The 24,568-nt window shown below is 45.6% G+C and overlaps 1 protein-coding gene across 1 annotated transcript in view; it reads left to right on the top strand.

Moving 5' to 3' along the window:
* Positions 1-2,608: 2,608 nt before the first annotated feature.
* coq3 (coenzyme Q3 methyltransferase) overlaps positions 2,609-24,568 on the top strand; it is a 30,058-nt gene continuing 8,098 nt past the window's right edge. Inside the window, exons 1-4 of the mRNA XM_087981570.1 lie at positions 2,609-2,815; positions 10,836-10,982; positions 18,892-18,991; positions 20,721-20,963. Coding sequence (XP_087837696.1) covers positions 2,637-2,815; positions 10,836-10,982; positions 18,892-18,991; positions 20,721-20,963 — 669 coding nt within the window. The 5' untranslated portion in view covers positions 2,609-2,636. The remainder of the gene's footprint in view (positions 2,816-10,835; positions 10,983-18,891; positions 18,992-20,720; positions 20,964-24,568) is intronic.

Here is a 24,568-nt window from a genome sequence, read left to right as displayed (position 1 = left end):
CGTCCTCTCTCTCCCCCCCCCCCCCCCGTCCTCTCTCTCCCCCCCCCCCGTCCTCTCTCTCTCCCCCCCTCCGTCCTCTCTCTCTCCCCCCCCCCCGTCCTCTCTCTCTCCCCCCCCCCCCCCGTCCTCTCTCTCCCCCCCCCCGTCCTCTCTCTCCCCCCCCCCTCCTCTCTTTCCCCCCCCCCCCGTCCTCTCTTTCCCCCCCCCCCCTCCTCTCTTCCCCCCCCCCCGTCCTCTCTTTCCCCCCCCCCCGTCCTCTCTCTCCCCGCCCCCCCGTCCTCTCTCTCTCCCCCCCCCCCGTCCTCTCTCTCCCCGCCCCCCGTCCTCTCTCTCTCCCCCCCCCCCCGTCCTCTCTCTCTCCCCCCCCCCCCGTCCTCTCTCTCTCCCCCCCCCCCCCGTCCTCTCTCTCTCCCCCCCCCGTCCTCTCTCTCCTCCCCCGTCCTCTCTTCCCCCCCCCCCCGTCCTCTCTTTCCCCCCCCCCCCCGTCCTCTCTTTCCCCCCCCCCCCGTCCTCTCTTTCCCCCCCCCCCCGTCCTCTCTTTCCCCCCCCCCCCCCCGTCCTCTCTTTCCCCCCCCCCCGTCCTCTCTTCCCCCCCCCCCCCCGTCCTCTCTTTCCCCCCCCCCCCCCGTCCTCTCTTTCCCCCCCCCCCCGTCCTCTCTTTCCCCCCCCCCCCGTCCTCTCTTTCCCCCCCCCCCCCCGTCCTCTCTTTCCCCCCGTCCTCTCTTTCCCCCCCCCCGTCCTCTCTTTCCCCCCCCCCCCCGTCCTCTCTTTCCCCCCCCCCCCCGTCCTCTCTTTCCCCCCCCCCCCCCGTGTCCTCTCTTTCCCCCCGTCCTCTCTTTCCCCCCCCCCCCCCGTCCTCTCTTTCCCCCCCCCCCCCGTCCTCTCTTTCCCCCCCCCCCCCCGTGTCCTCTCTTTCCCCCCGTCCTCTCTTTCCCCCCCCCCCCGTCCTCTCTTTCCCCCCCCCCCCCGTCCTCTCTTTCCCCCCCCCCCCCCGTCCTCTCTTTCCCCCCCCCGTCCTCTCTTTCCCCCCCCCGTCCCTCTCTTTCCCCCCCCCCCGTCCTCTCTTCCCCCCCCCCCCCGTCCTCTCTTCCCCCCCCCCCCCCGTCCTCTCTTTCCCCCCCCCCCCCGTCCTCTCTTTCCCCCCCCCCCCGTCCTCTCTTTCCCCCCCCCCCCGTCCTCTCTTTCCCCCCCCCCCCCGTCCTCTCTTTCCCCCCCCCCCCCGTCCTCTCTTTCCCCCCCCCCCCCCGCGTCCTCTCTTTCCCCCCCCCCCCGTCCTCTCTTTCCCCCCCCCCCCGTCCTCTCTTTCCCCCCCCCCCCGTCCTCTCTTTCCCCCCCCCCCCCGTCCTCTCTTTCCCCCCCCCCCCCGTCCTCTCTTTCCCCCCCCCCCCGTCCTCTCTTTCCCCCCCCCCCCCCGTCCTCTCTTTCCCCCCGTCCTCTCTTTCCCCCCCCCCCGTCCTCTCTTTCCCCCCCCCCCCCGTCCTCTCTTTCCCCCCCCCCCCCTGTGTCCTCTCTTTCCCCCCGTCCTCTCTTTCCCCCCCCCCCCGTCCTCTCTTTCCCCCCCCCCCCGTCCTCTCTTCCCCCCCCCCCCGTCCTCTCTTTCCCCCCCCCCCCCGTCCTCTCTTTCCCCCCCCCCCCCGTCCTCTCTTTCCCCCCCCCCCCGTCCTCTCTTTCCCCCCCCCCCCCGTCCTCTCTTTCCCCCCCCCCCCCCGTCCTCTCTTTCCCCCCCACCCCCGTCCTCTCTTTCCCCCCGTCCTCTCTTTCCCCCCCCCCCCGTCCTCTCTTTCCCCCCCCCCCCCGTCCTCTCTTCCCCCCCCCCCCCGTCCTCTCTTCCCCCCCCCCCGTCCTCTCTTTCCCCCCCCCCCCGTCCTCTCTTTCCCCCCCCCCCCGTCCTCTCTTTCCCCCCCCCCCCGTCCTCTCTTTCCCCCCCCCCCCGTCCTCTCTCTCTCCCCCCCCCCCGTCCTCTCTCTCTCCCCCCCCCCCGTCCTCTCTCTCTCCCCCCCCCCCCGTCCTCTCTCTCTCCCCCCCCCCCGTCCTCTCTCTCTCCCCCCCCCCCCGTCCTCTCTCTCTCCCCCCCCCCCGTCCTCTCTCTCTCCCCCCCCCCCCCCCGTCCTCTCTCTCTCCCCCCCCCCCCCCCGTCCTCTCTCTCTCCCCCCCCCCCCCCCGTCCTCTCTCTCTCCCCCCCCCCCCCCCCGTCCTCTCTCTCTCCCCCCCCCCCCCCCCGTCCTCTCTCCCCCCCCCCCCCCCCGTCCTCTCTCCCCCCCCCCCCCCCCCGTCCTCTCTCCCCCCCCCCCCCCCCGTCCTCTCTCTCTCCCCCCCCCCCCGTCCTCTCTCTCTCCCCCCCCCCCCGTCCTCTCTCTCTCCCCCCCCCCGTCCTCTCTCTCTCCCCCCCCCCGTCGAAGAAAGCTCCAACACCTTGAGTTTGAATTTTATGTTTTTCAATTTCCTCTTTTGGTGAACATTCATTCAGAATGAGGGACAGTGGAATGCCTACTAAATGTTATGTTGCAATTTATCCAACAACCGTTCCCTTAAAGGTCGTTGGGATGGAGTTGTCAAGTGCACGTATTTCCGCCGGACAATAACAACTGCAGCACCGAGAGCGGTGAGTTACACCAGCGGCGGCGGCGGTGGTTGTGATGGCAATGTGGAGAAAGTTGCTATGTGCCGCGGGGAGGGGTTCTCGCGCCGGGGTTTTAGAACGCGCTGGCCGGGCTGCGTTCTGTGATTGGAACGTGGTGTTGGTACGGCCCGGATTCCGAACGCCTGCAGACGGCGCGGGCCCCGGAACGGCCGGGGATGGCAGGCACAGTAGCTGGTGAGAAATTGCAACGTCAATAATCGTGATTTAGTTTCTTTTAGCATCTAAAGTTCAGTGGGATAATTTATTTGTGATCTTCCGCATGAAAATATTCAACAATCACTTGCATACTTGTATTGTGTATTTAAGGCTTTTTAAAAAATCATTAATGGACTGTGGGCTTCGCCGGCTCGGTTAGCATATACTGCTCATTTATAACTTAGTTGGAGAGACTGGTAGTGAACGTGGTCTTGAACCTTCGAAGGTTCTAGGGATATTGGGACACCCACAATGCTGTTGGGGATGGATGGAGGTCCAGCATTTTGATCGGGCAGCACTGAAAGAACTGCGTGTTATTTTAAAATCGAAATAATCATGGCTTGTAGGGCAGCTTGCAGGTGGTCTATTACCCTTCTTTTAGGGTTTGGAATGTATTGTTTAATAAGCTTCCGATGTATTTTTGGAATGCATTTTGTAGATGTATGTACTGTTGCCACTGTGTGTGGGTGGTAAAGAAGGTGAATGTTGAAGCTCTTCCTCCAAGAGAGGAAATTGCAGTACCGTTGGCAATGATCTTCTCGTCTTCACTGGCAACGGGGGTGGTACCAGGGGACTGGAGAGTAGCGAATGTTGTGCCCCTGTTCAAAAAAGGGAATAGGGATAACCCCGGGAATTACAGGCCTGTTAGTCTTACTTCTGTGGTAGGCAAAGTAATGGAAAGGGTACTGAGGGATAGGATTTATGAGTATCTGGAAAGACACTGCTTGATTAGGGACAGCCAGCACGGATTTGTGAAGGGTAGGTCTTGCCTTACAAGTCTTATTGAATTCTTCGAGGAGGTGACCAAGCATGTGGATGAGGGAAGAGCAGTGGATGTAGTGTACATGGATTTTAGTAAGGCATTTGATAAGGTTCCCCATGGTAGGCTTATGGGGAAAGTCAGGAGGCATGGGATAGAGGGAAATTTGGCCAATTGGATAGAAAACTGGCTAACCGGTCGAAGGCAGAGAGTGGTGGTAGATGGTAAATATTCAGCCTGGAGCCCAGTTACAAGTGGAGTTCCGCAGGGATCAGTTCTGGGTCCTCTGCTGTTTGTAATTTTTATTAATGACTTAGATGAGGGAGTCGAAGGGTGGGTCAGTAAATTTGCAGATGATACGAAGATAGGTGGAGTTGTGGACAGTGAGGAGGGCTGTTGTCGGCTGCAGAGGGACTTAGATATGATGCAGAGCTGGGCTGAGGAGTGGCAGATGGAGTTCAACCCTGCCAAGTGTGAGGTTGTCCATTTTGGAAGAACAAATAAGAATGCGGAATACAGGGTTAATGGTAGGGTTCTTAGTCAGGTGGAGGAACAGAGGGATCTTGGGGTCTATGTACATAGATCTTTGAAGGTTGCCACTCAGGTGGATAGAGTTTGTAAGAAGGCCTATGGAGTATTATCGTTCATTAGCAGAGGGATTGAATTCAAGAGTCGTGAAGTGATGTTGCAGCTGTACAGGACTTTGGTTAGGCCACAGTTGGAGTACTGTGTGCAGTTCTGGTCGCCTCACTTTAGGAAAGATGTGGAAGCTTTGGAGAGGGTGCAGAGAAGATTTACCAGGATGTTGCCTGGAATGGAGAGGAAGTCATACGAGGATAGGTTGAGAGTTCTCGGCCTTTTCTCGTTGGAACGGCGAAGGATGAGGGGTGACTTGATAGAGGTTTATAAGATGATCAGAGGAATAGATAGAGTAGACAGTCAGAAACTTTTTCCCCGGGTACAACAGAGTGTTACAAGGGGACATAAATTTAAGGTGAAGGGTGGAAGGTATAGGGGAGATGTCAGGGGTGGGTTCTTTACCCAGAGAGTGGTGGGGGCATGGAATGCGCTGCCCGTGGGAGTGGTAGAGTCGGAATCATTGGCGACCTTTAAGCGGCATTTGGATAGGTACATGGATGGGTACTTAATCTAGGTTAGAAGTTCGGCACAACATCGTGGGCCGAAGGGCCTGTTCTGTGCTGTATTGTTCTATGTTCTATGGATAGTGCGCTGATCAAATAGACTGTCTTATTCTAGATCATTTCAAGATGCTTGAGTGTTGCATCAAGCAAATTGAGAATATTTCATCATGCTCCTGACTTGTGTCTTATAGTTGATGGATGGGCATTGAGGAGACCAGTGTTGAATTACTTGCTGCAAGATTTTCCTGACTCTGACTTGTTCTTGTAGCCAAAGTATTTATATAGCTGTTTCAGTTTTTGGTCACCTGTTAACCCCCATATTCATTGGTGTTGGATTCATTGATTGTACTGCTTGTAATGTCAAAGGCTAATGGCTGGACTTGTTTTTGTTGAAGCTTTATTCCTGATGAAGGGCCTTTGCCCGAAACGTTGATTTTACTGCTTGGATGCTTGCCTTCATTGGTTGGGACATTTGAGTATAAAAGTTGAGAGGTCATATTGTGCATACAATCCTGTTGGAAGGATGTTGTTGAACCTGAGACAGTGCAGAAAAGATTTGCAAGGATGTTGCCAACATTGGAGGGTTTGAGCTACAGGAAGAGGCTGAAAAGGCTGGGGCACTTTTCCCTGGAGCATCGGAGACTGAGGGGTGATCTTATAGAGGTTAGAAAATCATGAGGGCCATGGATAGCATGAATTGCGAAGAGCTTTTTCTGAGGATTCGGGGGGGGCATGGGGGCGTCTAAAACTGAAGGGCATAGGTTTAAGATGAGAGGATAAAGATTTTAAAAAGACTTAAGGGGTAGCTTTTTCATATTGAGGATGATGCATGTGTGGAACGAGCTGCCAGAGGAAGAGGTAGAGATGGTACAATTACAACATTTGAAATGCATCTGAATGGGTAAATGAATAAGAAGACTTCAGAGAAATATAGGCCAAATGCTGGCAAATGAGATTCTCAAATTGGGATGTCTGGTCAGTGAGTAAGAGTGGGACCAAAAGGTCTGTTTCCATGCTGTATAATTCTTTATAGATATAAGTTGTTTTCCTCAGTGTCTCAAGATATATTAGGAGTGTAAGTTGACTCCGTGATCTCTCCCCATTTTAGAGTTTTTGGGCCTCTACTCCTGGTATTTGAATAGGCAAAGAAAATTAGGGAAAAAGAATGAAGAAATAAGTGAAGTGGCTGAAGCACTGAAGGATGAAAGTTTTGATGGAACTTGAAAGAAAACTTGTTTGTGTAATAACTTTCATTTATATTATAGTCTTGCAAACACAAAAGCACTTCACAGATGTAGGGCAAAATTTGAGATGAAAGAACTCAATGTGATACTCGAGGTGATGGCTAAACTTTTTCAGCCAAAGACCTAGAATCAGAGGATGGTTGCAAATCGTTCTGCATTTGCCATTTCTGCAAGAGCAATTTAGCAATTTCCACTTCTCTACCCTTCTGAAACCTTGCATTTTTTTTTCTCCTTTCAAACGCTTAATCAGTTTTTGTTTGAAAGCCATGATTGAATCTGCTTCCATTACACACTGAGGCAATGCATTTCACACCCTCACCACTGGGCATCTTTTAATTCTTTTGCCATTCATCTTAAATCCCGGTGCTACGAACTGGATGAGGTCAGGAATAGGAGGATAGAGCAGATGAATACATGGCTGAGGAGCTGGTGTATGGGAGAAGGATTCACATTTTTGTATCATTGGAATCTCGTTTTTGGAGTAGAAGTGACCTGTACAAGAAGGCTGGATTGCACCTAAATTGGAAGGGGACTAACATTCTGGCAGGGAAATTTGTGAGAGCTGCTCGGGAGGAATTAAACTAGTAAGGTGGAGGGATGGAACCCAGGGAGATAGTGAGGAAAGAATTCAATCTGAGACTGGTACAGTTGAGAACAAAGGCGAGTCAAACAGTCAGGGTAGGCTGGGACAAAGTAGAGAACAAGGTAGGGCTGATTAAATTAAACTGCATTTATATCAATGCAACAGGCCTAACAGGGAAGGCAGATGAACTCAGGGCATGGTTAGGAACATGGGACTGGGATATCATAGCAATTACAGAAACATGGCTCAGGGATAGGCAGGACTGGCAGCTTAATGTTCCAGGATACAAATGCTACAGAAAGGAAGGCAAGCGTGGAGGGGGAGTGGCATTTTTGATAAGGGATAGCATTACAGCTGTACTGAGGGAGGATATTCCCAGAAATACATCCAGGGAAGTTATTTGGGTGGAACTGAGAAATAAAAAAGGGATGATCACCTTATTGGGATTGTATTATAGACCCCCTAATAGTCAGAAGGAAATTGAGGAACAAATTTGTAAGCAGATCTCTGTTATCTATAAGATTAATAGGGTGGTTATGGTCGGGGATTTAAACTTTCCAAACATAGACTGGGACTACCATAGTGTTAAGGGTCTAGATGGGGAGGAAGTTAAGTGCGTACAAGAAAATTTTCTGATTCAGTATGTGGATGTACTTACTAGAGAAGGTGCAAAACTTGACCTACTCTTGGAAATAAGGCAGGGCAGGTGACTGAGGTGTCAGTGGGGGAACACTTTGGAGCCAGCAACCATAATTCTGTTAGTTTTAAAATAGTGATGGAAAAGCATAGACCAGATCTAAAAGTTGAAGTTCTAAATTGGAGAAGGGCCAATTTTGACGGTATTAGGCAAGAAGCTGATTGGGCACAGATATTCGTAGATGAAGGGATGACTGGAAAATGAGAAGCCTTCAGAAATGAGAACCAGAATCCAGAAAAAGTATATTCCTGTTAGGGTGAAAGGAAAGGTTGGTAGATATAGGGAATGCTGGATCACTAAAGAAATTGAGGGTTTGGTTAAGAAAAAGGAATGTCCGGTATAGATGGGATAGATTGAGTGAATCCTTAGAGTATAAAGGAAGTAGGAGTGTACTTGAGGGAAATCAGGAGGGCAAAAGGGGTCCTGAGATAGCTTTGGCAAATAGAGTTAAGGAGAATCCAAAGGGCTTTTACAAATACATTAAGGACAAAAGGGTAACTAGGGAGAGAATAGGGCCCCTCAAAGACCAGCAAGGTAGCCCTTTGTGTGGAACCGCAGGAGATGGGGGAGATACTAAACAATTATTTTGCATTAGTATTTACTGTGGAAAAGCACATGGAAGGTATAGAATGGAGGGAAATAGATGGTGACATTTTGAAAAATTTCCATATTACAGAGGAGGAGGCGCAGGATGTCTTGAAATGCATAAAAGTGGATAAATCCCCAGGACCTGATCAGATGTACCCTAGAACTCTGTGGGAAGCTAGGGAAGTGATTGCAAGGCCTCTTGCTGAGGTATTTGTATCATTGATAGTCACAGGTGAGGTGTTGGATGACTGGAGATTGGCTAACGTGGTGCCACTGTTTCAGAAGGGTGGTAAAGACAAGCCAGGGAACTATAGACCAGTGAGCCTGACCTTGGACATGGGCAAGTTGTTGGAGGGAATCCTGAGGGACAGAATGTTCATGTATTTGGAAAGGCACGGACTGATTAGGGATAGTCAACATAGTTTTGTGTGTGGGAAATCATGTCTCACAAACTTGATTGAGTTTTTTTTTGAAGAAGTAACAAAGAGAATTGATGAAGGCAGGTCGGTGAATGTGACTTCAGTAAGGTGTTCGACAAAGTTCCCCATGGGAGACTGGTTAGCAAGGTTAGAGCTCATGGAATACAGAGAGAACTAGCCATTTGGATACAGAACTGGCTCAAAGGTAGAAGACAGAGGGTGGTGGTGGAGGGTTGTTTTTCAGACTGGAGGCCTGTGACCAGTGGAGTGCCACAAGGATCTGTGCTGGATCCACTACTTTTCATCACTTATATAAATGATTTGGATGTGAGCATAAGAGGTATAGTTAGTAAGTTTGCAGATGAAACCAAAATTGGAGGTATTGTGGACATCGAAGAAGGTTATCTCCAATTACAACAGGATCTGATCAGATGGGCCAATGGACTGAGCAGTGGCAGATGGAGTTTAATTTAGATAAATGCGAGGTGCTGTATTTTGAGAAAGCAATTCTCAGCAGGACTTATACATTTAATGGTAAGGACCTCTGGAGTGTTGCTGAGCAAAGAGACCTTGGAGTGCAAGTTCATAGCTCCTTGAAAGTGGAATCACAGGTAGATAGGATAGTGAAGAAGACGTTTGGTATGCTTTCCTTTATTGGTCAGTGTATTGAGTACATGAGTTGGGAGGTCATGCTGCGGCTGCCCAGGGCATTGGTTTGGCCACGTTTGGAATATTGTGTGTAATTCTGGTCTCCTTCCTATTGGAAAGATGTTGTGAAACTTGAAAGGGTTCAAAAAAAGAATTGCAAGGCTGTTGCCAGAGTTGGAGGATTTGAGCTATAGGGAGAGGTTGAATATGCTAGGGCTGTTTTCCCTGGAGCGTTAGAGGCTGAGGGGTGACCTTATAGAGGTTTATAAAATCATGAGGGGCATGGATAGGATAAATAGACAAAGTCTTTTCTCTGGGGTGGGGGAATCCAGAACTAGAGGGCATAGGTTTAGGGTGAGAGGGAAAAGATATAAAAGAGACCTAAGGGGCAACGTTTTCATGCAGAGGGTGGTACGTGTATGGAATGAGCTGCCAGAGGAAATAGTGGAGGCTGGTACAATTGCAACACTTAACAGGCATTTGGATGGGTATATGAATAGGAAGGGTTTGGACGGATATGGGCCAGGTGCTGGCAGGTGGGACAAGATTGGGTTGGGATACCTGGTCGGCATGGACCAGTTGGACCGAAGGGTCTGTTTCCGTTCTGTACATCTCTATGACTCTAAGTACAACCTTTTGGAGGAACCCTTAACACTCTTTGCAATGCTTGCGGAACTGTGTAAAGGGACCAGTTCTTCCTTTTATGCAAGAATTCACATCACAATCAGTAATGCTCACAAGACAGCCCCCTGCCACAGGATGCAGTGTAGTGATTTGATTACTCCCATAAACAATGTGATGTAGATCATTCCTTAATGGCAAAGTCTGATGTAAATCTTTTTTTAATTGCGGGATGTGGTTAGAATTTTAACTACAATGTTCTTATTGATTCTAAATAGCAGGAGATTGCAATGTAAATTTTTTTACATTCTACTTGCAAAACAGAGAAACATACCACCCTACCCGAGGACATCCAATTTCTTGAAGGTCAGCAGAGTAAATTAACTCCTTAATGTCTCACTTTGGTTCTTAACTCTTCTGCTAATGGGAACAGTTTCTGCTTCAACATAGTGGCTTTTGGTCCCTCAGGAAACCTCTTCTACTATACAACTTCAAAGTGTAGTCACCAATTAGGAAAGGTAGCTGCAAGGTTTGCACAGCAAGTTGCCATAGAATCATGACATTAATCATCTATTGAAGAGTGAAGACTAGCGAGGTCAGCTGAAGAACGCAATTTGTGGAAAAGATACAATAGGATCTTTTAGATCCACCAGAAACATGTGAGCAACTGTCAGTTTAGTGTTTCTTTCAAAAAGCAGAAACTGCAGTCAGTACTGCCGCAGACTGCACTGAAATACCTGTCAAGTTTGTGTCACAGCAGTACTTGAACCTACAATATTTTGACCTATCACTAAGCAAAACAGGTGCTTGTTGTAAAATCTTAAATCCAAGATGAGAAACTGCCATTAGACCTTCATGTGCCAGCTGCATTTTTTCATTGTTTTGTGATTTGTTTTGTTTCCTCCAACTATCCTGCTATATCTATAAATAGAGGCTTGTACTTTATCAAAACGTCCTTTCCGTCCAGTCATGGGTGAACAGACAAACACTTTTTAGATGCTTTTTCAAAAGAAAATGTAACTTATTAAATTAACAGCAATATAATGGCTTTTGTTATGGGTATGATTGAAATAATGTCGCTCGTAAAATATCACATGCTGTAATGATCTGTTGGACTTGATTTAAAGCAGGTGAGGTTGGCTATCAAAGAAATGTCAGACTGACCTGAATGGTTTTTCAAATGTTTTCCTATAGAAATCTACATACAACATCGAATTTCAAATGTCACCTATTATGAAAACCTGCTGATTTTTGAAGGGGTTCTAACATGCATTATTTACAATAATTTGCTTCTTAGCTTTTTTAGAAAATACAGCACATCAAAGTCAACTGTGGAATTTGATGAATTGGAGAAGTTTCAGGCTTTATCACAAAAATGGTGGGATCGAAACGGAGAATTTGGAGCTCTACATGCTTTGAATGACCTCCGTGTTCCTTTTATCCGGTATGGTAACATTTAAGTTCTCCACATATGTTAGTAACATTGCGAGTTTTGAGAAGATTTGTAGCCCAAGTTGAGGTTCTGGATGTAAGTTTGCTGGCTGAGCTGGGGTGTTCATTTCCAGATGTTTTCATCGCCCTACTAAGTAACATCTTCAGTGGGCCTCCGGGCGAAGCGCTGCTGACAGTTCCTGCTTTCTATAGATGTCCACTGAAGATGTTACCTAGTAGGGTGACGAAACGTCTGGAAATGAACCCTCCAGCTCAGCGAACAAACCTACATCCATGGTAAAAACATGCTGATTAATTTTAGAATTTGTCACATTAAGGAGACTGGGAAAAACGTCTTTCTAATTCCTTATTATTTGCTATTGGAAATGAGGGGTATGTTAATTTGTCACATGAGCACATGGCACAGCTATTAGACAATAGATGTTGACATGGAAATAGACCATACAGCTCATACTGCTCTGCCATTTATGATTTGATCATCTTCAAACCCACTTTCTTCCCCTTTTTCCCAACACCCTTGATTCCCTTACTGATTAGAAACCTCTCTGTCACAGCCTTGAATATACTTAATGACCCAATCTCAACAGTCCTCTGCAGTAAAGAATAAAAACAGATTCACTGCCCTTTGACAGAAGGAATTCATCATCACTGTATTGATTTGCTTTATTCATATCATCACATTTTGTGTTTTTAAAATCTTTTGTTATTACAAATATACTTTTTTATAATTAATAGAACCTCATGGTGGTGACTTCTGCTTTGGATGAAACTTGTAACCCTGCCTCAGCCCGGGAAATGTGTTTTCCAAACTCTTCCGTAGGTTCTGCTTACACAAGCCAGTGTTGCAAGAAATTAAATGGAGAAAAGGAGTGAATGTACAAATAGATCGTAATGTCATTTTCTTTTATTTTGAACTGATTTCAGCTACATTTTTGATACATAGAGTTATACAGCATGGGAATAGACCTATTGGTCAAACTGATCCACACCGACCAGATATGCTAAACGTATCTAGTCCCTTTTGCCAGTATTTGACCCGTATCCCTCTTAAACCCTTCATATGCATGTACTCATGCAGATGCCTTTTACATGTTGTAATCAGTGGTCAGCACTGCAGCCTTAGTGCCAGGGACCCGGACCCAACCTCGGGCAACTGTCTTGTGTGGAGTTTGCACATTTTCCCCTTGTCTGCATGTGTTTCCTCCCGGTGCTCTGGTTTTCTCCCACAATCCAAAGATGGGATTGGCTGTGCTAAATTGCTCATTGTGTCCAGGGATCTGCGTGCTGGGTGGGTTAGCCATGGGAGATTTGGGGATGGGATGGGGTGGGATATTCTTCGGAGGGTCAGTGTGGACTTGATGGACTGAATGGCTTGCTTCCACGCTAGGGATTCTGTATAAAAATTCTGTAATTGTACCAACTTGCTCCTCCACCTCTGGCAGCTCATTCCATATGTGCAACACCCTCTGTGTGAAAAAGTTGCCATTTTAAATCTTTGCCTTCTCACCTTAATCCTATGCCCTCCAGTTTTGGACCCTCCTACCCTGGGAAAACTAGTTTGGCTGTTCACCCTATCTATGCCCCTCATGATTTTATAAATTTCTATAAGGTCACCCCCTAAGCTTCCGACGCTCCCAGGGCAAATTCAGCCTCTCCCGATAGCTCAAACCCTTCAACCCTGGCAACATCCTTGTAAATAATTTCTGTATCCATTCACGTACAACAACATCTTTCTTCTAGCAGGGAATCCAGAATTGAACACAGTATTACAGAAGTGGTCTCACCAATGTCCTGTATAGCTGCAATACACATGCCTGATGAATTTTGCAAGCAGCATTTTTCTACGTATATCAACTAGTCCACCCTGATACATAAGAATATGAGGAAGGGGAAGTAAGTCACTTGAGTAGTGTACCAGAAACACTGGTAATCCTCTGGAGTTCAAATCCTATGGTAGCAAATCTCTCAATGATCATGAAACAATAATGATAAAACCTCATCTGGTTACTAATGTCCAGTATCTAGTCTGGCCTACAGGTTTCCAAACCCACATAAATATGATGGACTCTTAATTGACCTATGAAACTGACTTAAGGATGGGTTATTTTAGATCAAAGTTATGTAGTTAAAAAGGGTGAATTAATAATCATGTTGTAAAATAATCTTTAGGGATCTGTGACCACAATGTGATAGATGGATTGAAAATGAGGTAGTTCAATCTGAAATCAGGGTGTTAAAATTTGAATAAAGGAAACTGACTTGTTGGCCGAGATGAATTGGGAAAATACATTAAAAGGCCATGATGTATATAGGCAGTGGAAAGTCTTGAAAGAACTACTACATCACTTACAGCAATTGTACATTCTTTCAAGTTGTAAAATCTCACAAAAGGTCAGTTAACTTTGGCTCCTAGCAGCAGCTCATTGTATGTCCCTTTTCAACAGACCAAACAAAAAGCTCTGGCATTACTGGACCAGTTTAATAGTCATGTAGACAAGGATCTGTCATCAAGAATGAAGCAACTCTAATTGATATTTGATATTTTCAAAACTAACCGATGACAATAGATTGTTACCAGTATTTTAAACTACACATTCTAATGCTGGTATTTTGATTATGGGGTGTTTAACAAAAAAAATGTTGTAGTATTTTGCAATTCTTATCTTTGTTTCTTTTTATTTTGGTGATCAATGGAGCACAAAGACATGAAAAATATTCATAATATAACATATTATGATATAACATATGATACCTACTAATACATACAGCACAGTAAATTTGCAGATGATACGAAGATTGGTGGAGTTGTGGATAGTGAGGAGGGCTGTTGTCGGCTGCAAAGGGACTTAGATATGATGCAGAGCTGGGCTGAGGAGTGGCAGATGGAGTTCAACCCTGTCAAGTGTGAGGTTGTCCATTTTGGAAGGACAAATAAGAATGCGGAATACAGGGATAACAGTAGGGTTCTTAGTAAGGTGGAGGAGCAGAGGGATCTTGGGGTCAATGTTCATAGATCTTCGAAAGTTGCCACTCAGGTGGATAGAGCTTGCAAGAAGGCCTATGGTGTATTAGCGTTCATTAGCAGAGGGATTGAATTCAAGAGTCGTGAAGTGATGTTGCAGCTGTATAGGACCTTGGTTAGGCCACATTGGGAGTACTGTGTGCAGTTCTGGTCGCCTCACTTTAGGAAAGATTAGATTATATTACATTACATTACATTACAGTGTGCAAACAGGCCCTTCGGCCCAACAAGTCCACACCGACCCGCCGAAGCTCAACCCACCCATACCCCTACATTTACCCCTTACCTAACACTATGGGCAATTTAGCATGGCCAATTCACCTGACCTGCACATCTTTGGACTGTGGGAGAAAACCGGAGCACCCGGAGGAAACCCACGCAGACACGGGGAGATGTGGAAGCTTTGGAGAGGGTGCAGAGAAGATTTATGAGGATGTTGCCTGGAATGGAGAATAGGTCGTACGGGGATAGGTTGAGAGTGCTAGGCCTTTTCTCATTGGAACGGCGAAGGATGAGGGGTGACTTGATAGAGGTTTATAAGATGATCGGGGAATAGATAGAGTAGACAGTCAGAGACTTTTTCCCCGGGTACAACAGAGTGTTACAAGGGGACATAAATTTAAGGTGAAGGGTGGAAGGTATAGGGCGGATGTCAGGGGTAGGTTCTTTACCCAGAGAGTGGTGGGGACATGGAATGCGCTGCCTATGGGAGTGGCAGAGTCAGAATCATTGGTGACCTTTAAGGGGCAATTGGATAGGTACATGGATGGGTGCTTAAGCTAGGACAAATGTTCGGCACAACATCGTGGGCCAAAGGGCCTGTTCTGTGCTGTATTGTTCTATGTTCTATATATAAAATCACATAGTCCACCACCATCTTGGATCAGTAATGTCAAAAGTCTACTATGTAGACAAAGTTTACAATGGCCCAGAAACTTAAATGGGTAATACTGTGTCAATAATTTGGATTTGGGGACCAAATATTTCTAAATTTGCAAAAATTATAAAACTAAGTAGTGATGTGTTGTGAAGAAGATATAAAGCAGTTTCACGAAGAATTGGACAGTCTTACTGAATGGGTAGGACATGGCAGTTAGAATATAATGTGGACAACTGTGAAATTATGCACTTTGCTCGGAGGAATATATGTATGGACAATTTATTAAAAGGTGAGAGGTTGTATGTAAAGGGACCAGGTGTTTTTGTCATTAACATAAATGATTTGGATGCGAGCATAAGAGGTACAGTTAGTAAGTTTGCAGATGACACCAAAATTGTAGGTGTAGTGAACAACGAAGAGGGTAATCTCAGATTACACCAGGGTCTTGACCAGATGGGTTGAGAAGTGGCAGATGGAGTTTAATTCAGATAAATGTGAGATGCTGCATTTTGGGAAAGCAAATCTTAGCAGGACTTGTACACTTAATGGTAAGGTCCTAGGGAGTGTTGCTGAACAAAGTGACCTTGGATTGCAGGTTCATAGCTCTTTGAAAGTGGAGTCACAGGTAGATAGGATAGTAAAGAAGGCATTTTGTCAGAGTATTGAGTGTAGGAGTTGGGAGGTCATGTTGCGGCAGTACAGGACTTTGGTTAGGCCACTGTTGGAATATTGTGTGCAAGTCTGGTCTCCTTCCTATCGGAAAGATGTTGTGAAACTTGAAAGGGTTCAGAAAAGATTTACAAGGGTGTTGCCAGGGTTGGAGAATTTGTGCTATAGGGAGGGGCTGAACAGGCTGGGGCTATTTTCCCTGGAGCATCAGAGGCTGAGCGGTGACCTTATAGGATAAATAGACAGTCTTTTCCCTGGGGTCGGGGAGTCCAGAACTAGAGGGCATAGGTTTAGGGTGAGAGGGGAAAGATATAAGAGAGACCTAAGGGGCAACTTTTGCACACAAGGGTGGTAAGTGTATGGAGTGAGCTGCCAGAGGAAGTAGTGGAGCCTGGTACAATTGCAACACTTAAGAGGCATTTGGAAGGGTATATAATAGGAAGGGTTTGGAGAGACATGGGCTGGATGCTGGCAGGCGGGACTGGATTGGGTTCGGACATCTAGTCTGCATGGACAGGTTGGACTGAAGGGTCTGTTTCCATGCTGCACATCTCTATGACTCTAGTCACAAATGACAACTGAAGAAAGTGGCAAAAAGGGTGAATGAGACTGGGTGACTGAACGCCTGTAAGGAACAGGACCGGTACAAGTGTATTAAGCACCCTTGGTGTATCCTCATGTGCGCCCCTCCCCAAGTCTTATACATTGTCTATTGTTGGTTTATCAGGGATCTTGCATTAACAACCAACCAACATGCCCACTGCAACGCATATAGATAAGTATGCAGTTCCTTTAGTAACAAAGAGGAAGAATACATTGCAATGGAAATTATAGAGTCAGGAAATTGTTGCTCTTGACCAATTCTCTCAGCAATGGTTTCCCAAATGTAGTAGTTCACTAGGTGTCATTCTCCTTCCTTCCTTGTGAATATGCTTCCTTTTCAGATAACCATCTAATTTCCTTTGTATGCTTTGATTAGACCTACCTCCGTCACATTTTCAGATAGTGTATTCTGCATGTAAAAAAAAGAGTGGCAAAAAATTAAGGGTTTTTTTCAGAAAGGAGGGGCAATTCACACTGAAGAGGATGTCACTGACCAGCATATAGTGGACAGACATTGTATAGGGAATACAGGTAATGACATAAGAAGGTATTAAACTTAATTGAAGCTAAGTGGAAGATATTCATAGATTCACATTTTGTAGCTTTTTTTAATAACTTTACTGCTGACCACTCTTCGCGATACAGATCCCCTAGGCCGATAGTATTCTCAGACTGTGAAAGCACTGTGAATAATGCCATTAGTTTCCCTCAGCTTCACCCATAAACTACGTGTCCTATTAAAATAGAAGAAGCTTAAATCCAAATACTAATTTTAAAAATGAGCAGAGCCCCTCATAACGTAATCACTAATTGGAATTTCAAAATGCTAGTTCAATTGGAGGCATAATTTGGGTGCTTTGAAACACTCCATCCACCTGGACAGTTGCTTTGGCATTAACAAGAGAGTCCAACCCAGAATGCACGAGAATGAGTACATTGCCATGGTTGCCAGCTCTAAAACTGTTGCATTACAAGGGTAAGAATCCCCAGGAGTGGATTAGACCAACAGTGGGACAACAAAGTCTTCACTGCAACCATCAGCATTTAGCGGTCTGAGAGCAGGATGGGACAAGCTGAACATTTACTGGGACTAGCCAGATTTGTGATTGGAGGAGCAGCGATTGCTCTTTCAATCATAGATTCCTTCTTTTTTTCCCACAGTTGCAGTAAAGCACCTCTAATCATGGATTTCCTATCTGTTGCTTTTACTCCTCCACATAGTCTGTGCTTCCAAAGATAGCTCCACTTCCCCTGCTCTCACTGCTTCTCCAATCACTGCTCTGCACTTAGTAATGACTTTCAGCAATGGCAATTTAACTGACAATTAACAATTTTTTTTAAAAACAACCTGACAGTTGCTGAGTGGAAAGGACCTTCAGGTAGCTTTGTAGTTCAACCGCCAGACTTAGAGAAAATTGGGACTGTTGGTGGTCTTAAGTCTCCTGTAAAATTACAGAGCTACCCACAACTGAGAAGTAGTAGTTTCTGCTTGCCACTACTCCAAATTTTACTTGAAAGCCATCATTGCATTTCCTATTTGAAGTGACCACCTATTTTGCCTGGAGGCTGTACCAGATCTGAGATTGAAAGATAAGAGTTGATAATGTAGAAGAATTAAATCGAATGAGCTAAAGGACCTTATTCATCTGTGGCTGTTTTCAAATAGTGTGAAAGTAAATTGCGTGGGCATGCATCTAACACTTTTACACCACAGTGATCTTATTCCATTAGTCGTTGGGGGAAACCACTCTGATCTTTCACATTGAAAAGATTGCAGAAGAAAAAGGCCTTGAGTTGGAAACCAAATATTGGGATCATTGCCCAGTTTTGAACCTGCTTAACATTCAATATTTGCTTTCTGGCTGAATTGTACTAGAGACAGCCATTTAATACTTTGTGTCCATGTTCAGCTTTCACTTTGGGATGGTGGCAGGCTCCAGAGGTGGGAGCTGTGGAATATACAATTAGCTGCAAGGTGGTGGATGGTGTAGTAGTGTTGCCATCAGCATTGTATACCCCTGTTTGGGAAATAGAACACGGCTGTAGAAGCAGGAAGTTTCTGGAATTTTCCCAGTGTCAGTTCCTTCTAAAACCTAGGAATCTTTTTGCTCAATATGTCATTGGGTTTGTTTTAAATTATATGAAGCTGTATTACTTATAATGCACTTTTTAAAAAAAAACAGACACTGTGTGCTTGTGAGCATTTGTGTTTTTATTGCTTTAATGCATGACCACATGCTCATCTTTATTTTCCTATCCTCAGGTGAAACTGCTTCCATTGTGGTGTTTCTATTCAGTTCTGTAATAAACTTTGAAATTTTAAGTCAAATGACTTACACACCAAAATCATAATTTTATCAGAAGTGTTCCAGTTTTATTAACTTTACTGTTGTGCTCCAAGAAAATTCACTGGGACTACTCAATGCTTTAGTTATATTTTGCAAAACATATTTTAAAATCTCAATAATAATTTTAAGTTAAAAGAAACAACTATTGCATATCAACTTTTGATTTATTCAGTCAGTTACTATCTATATCACTGATATGTCCTGATTTTAAAATCTGTAAATCAGGACATGTTTTCCTAAGGGATGAACATACTGTCAGACATGAACACAGTAAACATAAGATGTAATTTTTTTTAACTTTCCATTTCACTTTAATGGTGATCTCTGGGGAAATGCTTTATATAGGTAATCATTTTTTTCTTTCTCTAATCTTTGCTAGAGACACATTGTTGACACATAGTGAAAAACAGCAATTAGGACGTCCCCTTCGTGGCTTTCGAATTTTAGATGTTGGTTGTGGAGGAGGACTGCTGAGTGAGGTACGATAAAGAGTCGTGATTAATGACTGATCAATTCACAGTTTACATAGAGATTAGAAAACATTTTACTAATAACCTGCATCATTTTAGCACCTTAACTCAGTAAAATGTTGAAGGTTAGGGACCTGGAGAGTAGATGACAAGAATTATGACCTTTTGAGTTAGATCAGGACTGTCCACTTACGACCAAGAGGGATGACATTTTGCTTTGAACACCCCCACTGGCGCACACCCCCCCCACACCCAGTTGGAACCCAGTGCTTTGCACGTAGCACAATATACGAAGAACAAGCACAGAAATAATAATTCCTAGTATAATGATAATTCTTTAACAGGAGTTCTGGATTTCCCTCCCAATGACATCATAGGTGTAACCACACCACATGGGCAGCAGCGGTTCAAGAAGCAGCTTGCCACCACCACCACCACCACCTCAAGGGCAAACAGGGACAGGTATTAAGTGTTGGCCCAGTCAGTGATGTCTACATCACATGAGTGAATTTTCAAAAATAATAGAAGTATTAAGTTAAAAAAAATTAGAAAAATGAAAAAACAGAATTTCTGATTAGGTGGCAAATGAATTCTGATTAATCAAGGTGTTACTGAGGAGAATGCATTAAGGAACGGTTATCACTAAAGTATTTACATTCAAAAAGAGGAATGTTTGCTATACTTTCCATTAACTGGTATCAAATAGCACACCTCTTTAGATGTTTGCAACACAATACTGGCCACACAAAAACAGCATGTGCTTGCAAACCTCACAACATTGTACTAGCATTCCAATATTGGATAACACTTGTTGAACAATCCTGAATGTGTAATTACACTGACTACTAATTTAAGACCATCAGCCAGGCTCGCATTGCAATCCGCTCGCCAAAACCTGCATACACTCGTATACATTGACATGGAGAAAGTGAGGACTGCAGATGCTGCAGATCAGAGCTGAAAAATGTGTTGCTGGAAAAGCGCAGCAGGTCAGGCAGCATCAGAGGAGCAGGAGAATCGACGTTTCGGGCATAAGCCCTTCTTCAGGAAGGGCATATACATAGACATGTTCTCTTTGAACAGAGACAACATATCTAGGCATTGCACCTTTTTCAAATAGGCAACAGCTGAACTAGTAAAACGTCTCGTGCATCAGTCAAGACGTTGTCATAGATGATCAGAGTGCACTTGCCAACCAGTCATGATACTTTTAATACCTTAGAATTCTCAATTTAAGAACTTACTAATTCTATCACATTTGCTGCATCTAACTTGCTGCTTCCTGCTCATCGAAACTTCCACTTGCTGCCTCCCTTCTGACACTCTCATTTCCCCTCCTCCTCACCACTCCCTTCTCACGGCCCTCTGCTACAAAGAGCCTTGTGGACCCCACTAGCCCTTCAGCAGGGTCACCAAATAGACAGTCCTGGTTAAATAAAAAAAAAACAGAATTTCTCACTGCCTCAAATATCTATGCAGTTCTCCTGTACAAATGATGTGCTTCCTTAAACAGGTCTGTTACCATATGTTCACTGCCTTGTGCCCAAACTGGTTGTGCCCCTTTCCTGGCATAATTTTGGGTGTATTCATTGGGTTCTGTACATTTTTTTTTCAGGAAAATCATTTAACTAATGTTATTTCTGTGGGATTTTGTTTTGTCTCTTTTCATATTGGTTATAAAATGGTAATTGTATTTTCTCCAGGTAAACATTGGTAATTTTACTTTTGACCTATTTAGCCTCTTGGTAGACTTGGAGCGATGGTCACAGGAATTGACCCTTTGGAAGATAACATCAGACTAGCGGATGTACACAAGTCATTTGATCCAGTCCTGAAAGAACTGATTCAGTATTCAGCTTGCTGTCTGGAGGAAATGGCAATGGAATCACCTGGAAGGTTTGATGCTGTTATAGCCTCTGAAGTTGTGGAACATGTCGGTGATGTGGAAACTTTTATCGGATGTGCTGCCCAAGTTTTAAAGGTATGGTTTTTAAAAAAAATCCAACCTAATTCACAGAATCTGGGCAACACTGAAGAAAAGCATTTATTACCTATCCCAAATGACTGTCAAGAAAATGGTGGTGAACTGCCTTCTTAAAATGCTGTCATTGTGTAATAGAATGTACATAAAAAGAGAGTTGGATTAGTCGTGTATAATTTAAGAATTTTACTTATAACAGTCTTTGTAGATGCTGTAACCGGAAACAGTTAAACGTTGAGAATTGTTCATTAGGGTTTAAACCATGGCAAGAGAATTTAGCTCATTGCTGTTTGACCTGTGCTCAAAATGGAGGATTGTAATTCATGCTTGTTTATTTCTTTTTGACACCACATTGTTATCTGATGACAATCAACTTTGATAAGTTGCTGCAGTAATTTGATCCAGCCATGACACAGAATTGACAATGTTGTGGTTCTGTTCGCCGAGCTGGGAATTTGTGTTGCAGACGTTTCGTCCCCTGTCTAGGTGACCTCCTCAGTGCTTGGGAGCCTCCAGTGAAGCGCTTCTGTGATCTTTCCTCCAGCATTTGTAGTGGTTTGAATCTGCCGCGTCCGTTGCAGTGGCCGGTATAATCCCTAGAGCCAGGGAATTCCTAGAGGCATGGCACTCATCCACAGATTCAATCAATAAGCATATCGACCTGGACCCAATATACCGGCCACTGCAACGGTCAGCTGGAACTGACAACCGGAAGCAGCAGATTCAAACCACCACAAATGCTGGAGGAAAGATCACAGAAGCGCTTCACTGGAGGCTCCCAAGCACTGAGGATGTCACCTAGACAGGGGACGAAACATCTGCAAAACAAATTCCCAGCTCGGCGAACAGAACCACAACAACGAGCACCCGAACTACAAATCTTCTCACAAACTTTGAGAATTGACAATGTATTTGCAAGTGAGATGGTGTGTGACTTGGATAAGAACTTGGGAGGTGGTGGTAGCACCATCCATTTCTTCAAAGTGGCAGAAGTTTGAGAGGAAGGTCAACAGAACATTGGCAATGTTCTGCAGTGTACCTGGTTGTCGGTACATAACTGCAACCGTGTAATTCTGTTGCTGGAGGTTGAAGTGGTTGTACATGTATTTGGAAAGGCAAGGACTGATAAGGGATAGTCAACATGGCTTTTTGCGTGGGAAATCATGTCTCACAAACTTGATTGAGTTTTTTGAAGAAGTAACAAAGAGGATTGATGAGGGCAGAGCCGTAGATATGATCTATATGGACTTCAGGCGTTTGACAAGGATTCCCATGGGAGATTAGTTAGCAAGGTTAGATCTCATGGAATACAGGGAGAACTAGCCATTTGGATACAGAACTGGCTCAAAGGGAGAAGACAGAGGGTGGTGGTGGAGGGTTGCTTTTCAGACTGGAGACCTGTGACCAATAGAGTGCCACAAGGATCTGTGCTGGGTCCTCTACTTTTTTGTCATTTACATAAATGATTTGGATGCAAGCAAAGGAGGTTCAGTTAGTAAATTTGCAGATAACACCAAATTTGGAGATGTAGTAGACAGCGAAGAGGGTTACCTCCGATTACAACAGGATCTTGACCAGATGGGCCAATGGGCAGAGAAGTGGCAGATGGAGTTTAATTCGGATGAATGCGAAGTGCTGCATTTTGGGAAAGCAAATCTTAGCAGGACATATACACTTAATGGTAAGGTCCTAGAGAGTGTTGCTGAACAAAGAGACCTTGGAGTGCAGGTTCATAGCTCCTTGAAAGTGGAGTCACAGGTAGATAGGATAGTGAAGAAGGTTTTTGGTATGCTTTCCTTTATTGGTCAGAGTATTGAGTACAGGAGTTGGGAGGTCATGTATTGAGTACAGGACATGGGTTAGGCCACTTTTGGAATATTGTGCGCAGTTCTGGACTCCTTCCTATCAGAAAGATGTTGTGAAACTTGAATGGGTTCAGAAAAGATTTATAAGGATGTTGCCAGGGTTGGAGGATTTGAGCTATAGGGAGGGGCTGAACAGGCTGGGGCTGTTTTCCCTGGAGCGTTGGAAGCTGAGGGGTGACCTTATAGAGGTTTACAAAATTATGAGGGGCATGGATAGGGTAAATAGGCAAAATCTTTTCAGTGAGTTGGGGGAGTCCAGAACTAGAGGGCATAGATTTAGGGTGAGAGGGGAAAGATATAAAAGAGACCTAAGGGGCAACGTTTTCACACAGAAGGTGGTGCGTGTATAGAATGAGCTGCCAGAGGATGTGGTGGAGGCTGATATAATTGCAACATTTAAGAGGCATTTGGATGGGTATATGAATAGGAAGGGTTTGGAGGGATATGGGTCGGGTACTGGCAGGTGGGACTAGATTGGGTTGAGATATCTGTTCAGCGTGGACGGGTTGGACCAAAGGGTCTGTTTCCATGCTGTACATCTCTAGGAGTCTATGACTGTAATCAAGCAGACTGTTTTGTCCTGGATGGAGTTGCACGTCTTGCACATTATTCGAATTACATTTATGTACACAAGTGGCAGGTCATCACATTTTTGAATTGTGCCTGGTAAATGTTGGAAGGACATTTGGGAGCCCCTCCTTAAACCCTCTCAGTTCAGGACTTCAGCCATGCTACCACCATGAGTCCCAAGCCAGGCCCATCAACTGCAGCCTCACCACTGCCTTCTCCCACCGTCACTGCCAAAACAGCGAACAGGGAAAGATGTAGCCAGCCTGGGCAGTGGACAAACCCGAATGCTGCCTACCCTGCTGCTGCTGTTGCTGCCTCCCCTTCCCCTGCTGCTTCCCCTGCCTCCCCCGCAGCTGCTGCTGCTGCCTTCCCTGCTGCTGCTGCCACCTCCCCTGCCTCCCTTGCTGCTGCTGCCTCCCCTGCTGCTGCTGCCACCGCTGCTGCCTCCCTTGCTGCTGCTGCCTCCCCTGCTGCTGCTGTTGTCATATTGGAATGGTAAATGCACTTTACTGAATTCCAGTGGAAAATATGTTTCTGACCATCTGATGCTGTAGTAACTCTGAGTAGCGAACTGTCCCAGTTACTGGGTCGTGTTCACTTTTGTGATATCCCCTCGTTTATGTTGCCAGCCGAAGTCCCAAGACATGGCTGACCCCCCAGAACAGCTTCCTGGGTGTGGACAGTCATTTTCCAGCCAGGCGTCCCATCATGTGTGACCAACGTACTGTTTGCATGTTTCAGGTAACCAATGATAGCTCATATGTACACATACTGGTTATCCAGTAGGGTGAGGGTGACCTAGGCTATCTCAACCCTGTATGACAGGCTTAGTATTCTTAAAAAATGAGATGAGAAGATTTGAGAGTGAAACAGATGCATCCAGAGGATAATATTTTTGATCACTCAGACCTCTGATGGAGCTTACCTGTTAGTAAGGACTGTGATTTTTCCCACTTAGTGCTTGGTTATCCTGCAGATTAGATTTGTATCAGGTATGGTTTTTTGCCTCAATGTACATGGTTCAAAGGCATGGAGCATGTGCCAAAACTTGGGAGGAGCAAATTGCCAAGGTGAGGCAGAAACTGGGCAGAATGGGAGCACCACTCTCCCTCCATTGTGGTTAAAAGGCTAGTCATCAGGCATGAGGTACTCTTGCTGTTGCTGTATGTG

Source organism: Chiloscyllium plagiosum, unplaced genomic scaffold (assembly GCF_037043375.1).
Source record: "Chiloscyllium plagiosum isolate Xiang-an unplaced genomic scaffold, Cpla_swu_hap1 HiC_scaffold_3, whole genome shotgun sequence".
Classification (NCBI taxonomy): Eukaryota; Metazoa; Chordata; class Chondrichthyes; order Orectolobiformes; family Hemiscylliidae; genus Chiloscyllium; species Chiloscyllium plagiosum.
The sequence above is the reverse complement of the archived record's forward strand: the minus strand, read 5'-3'. Positions and strand labels throughout refer to the sequence as shown.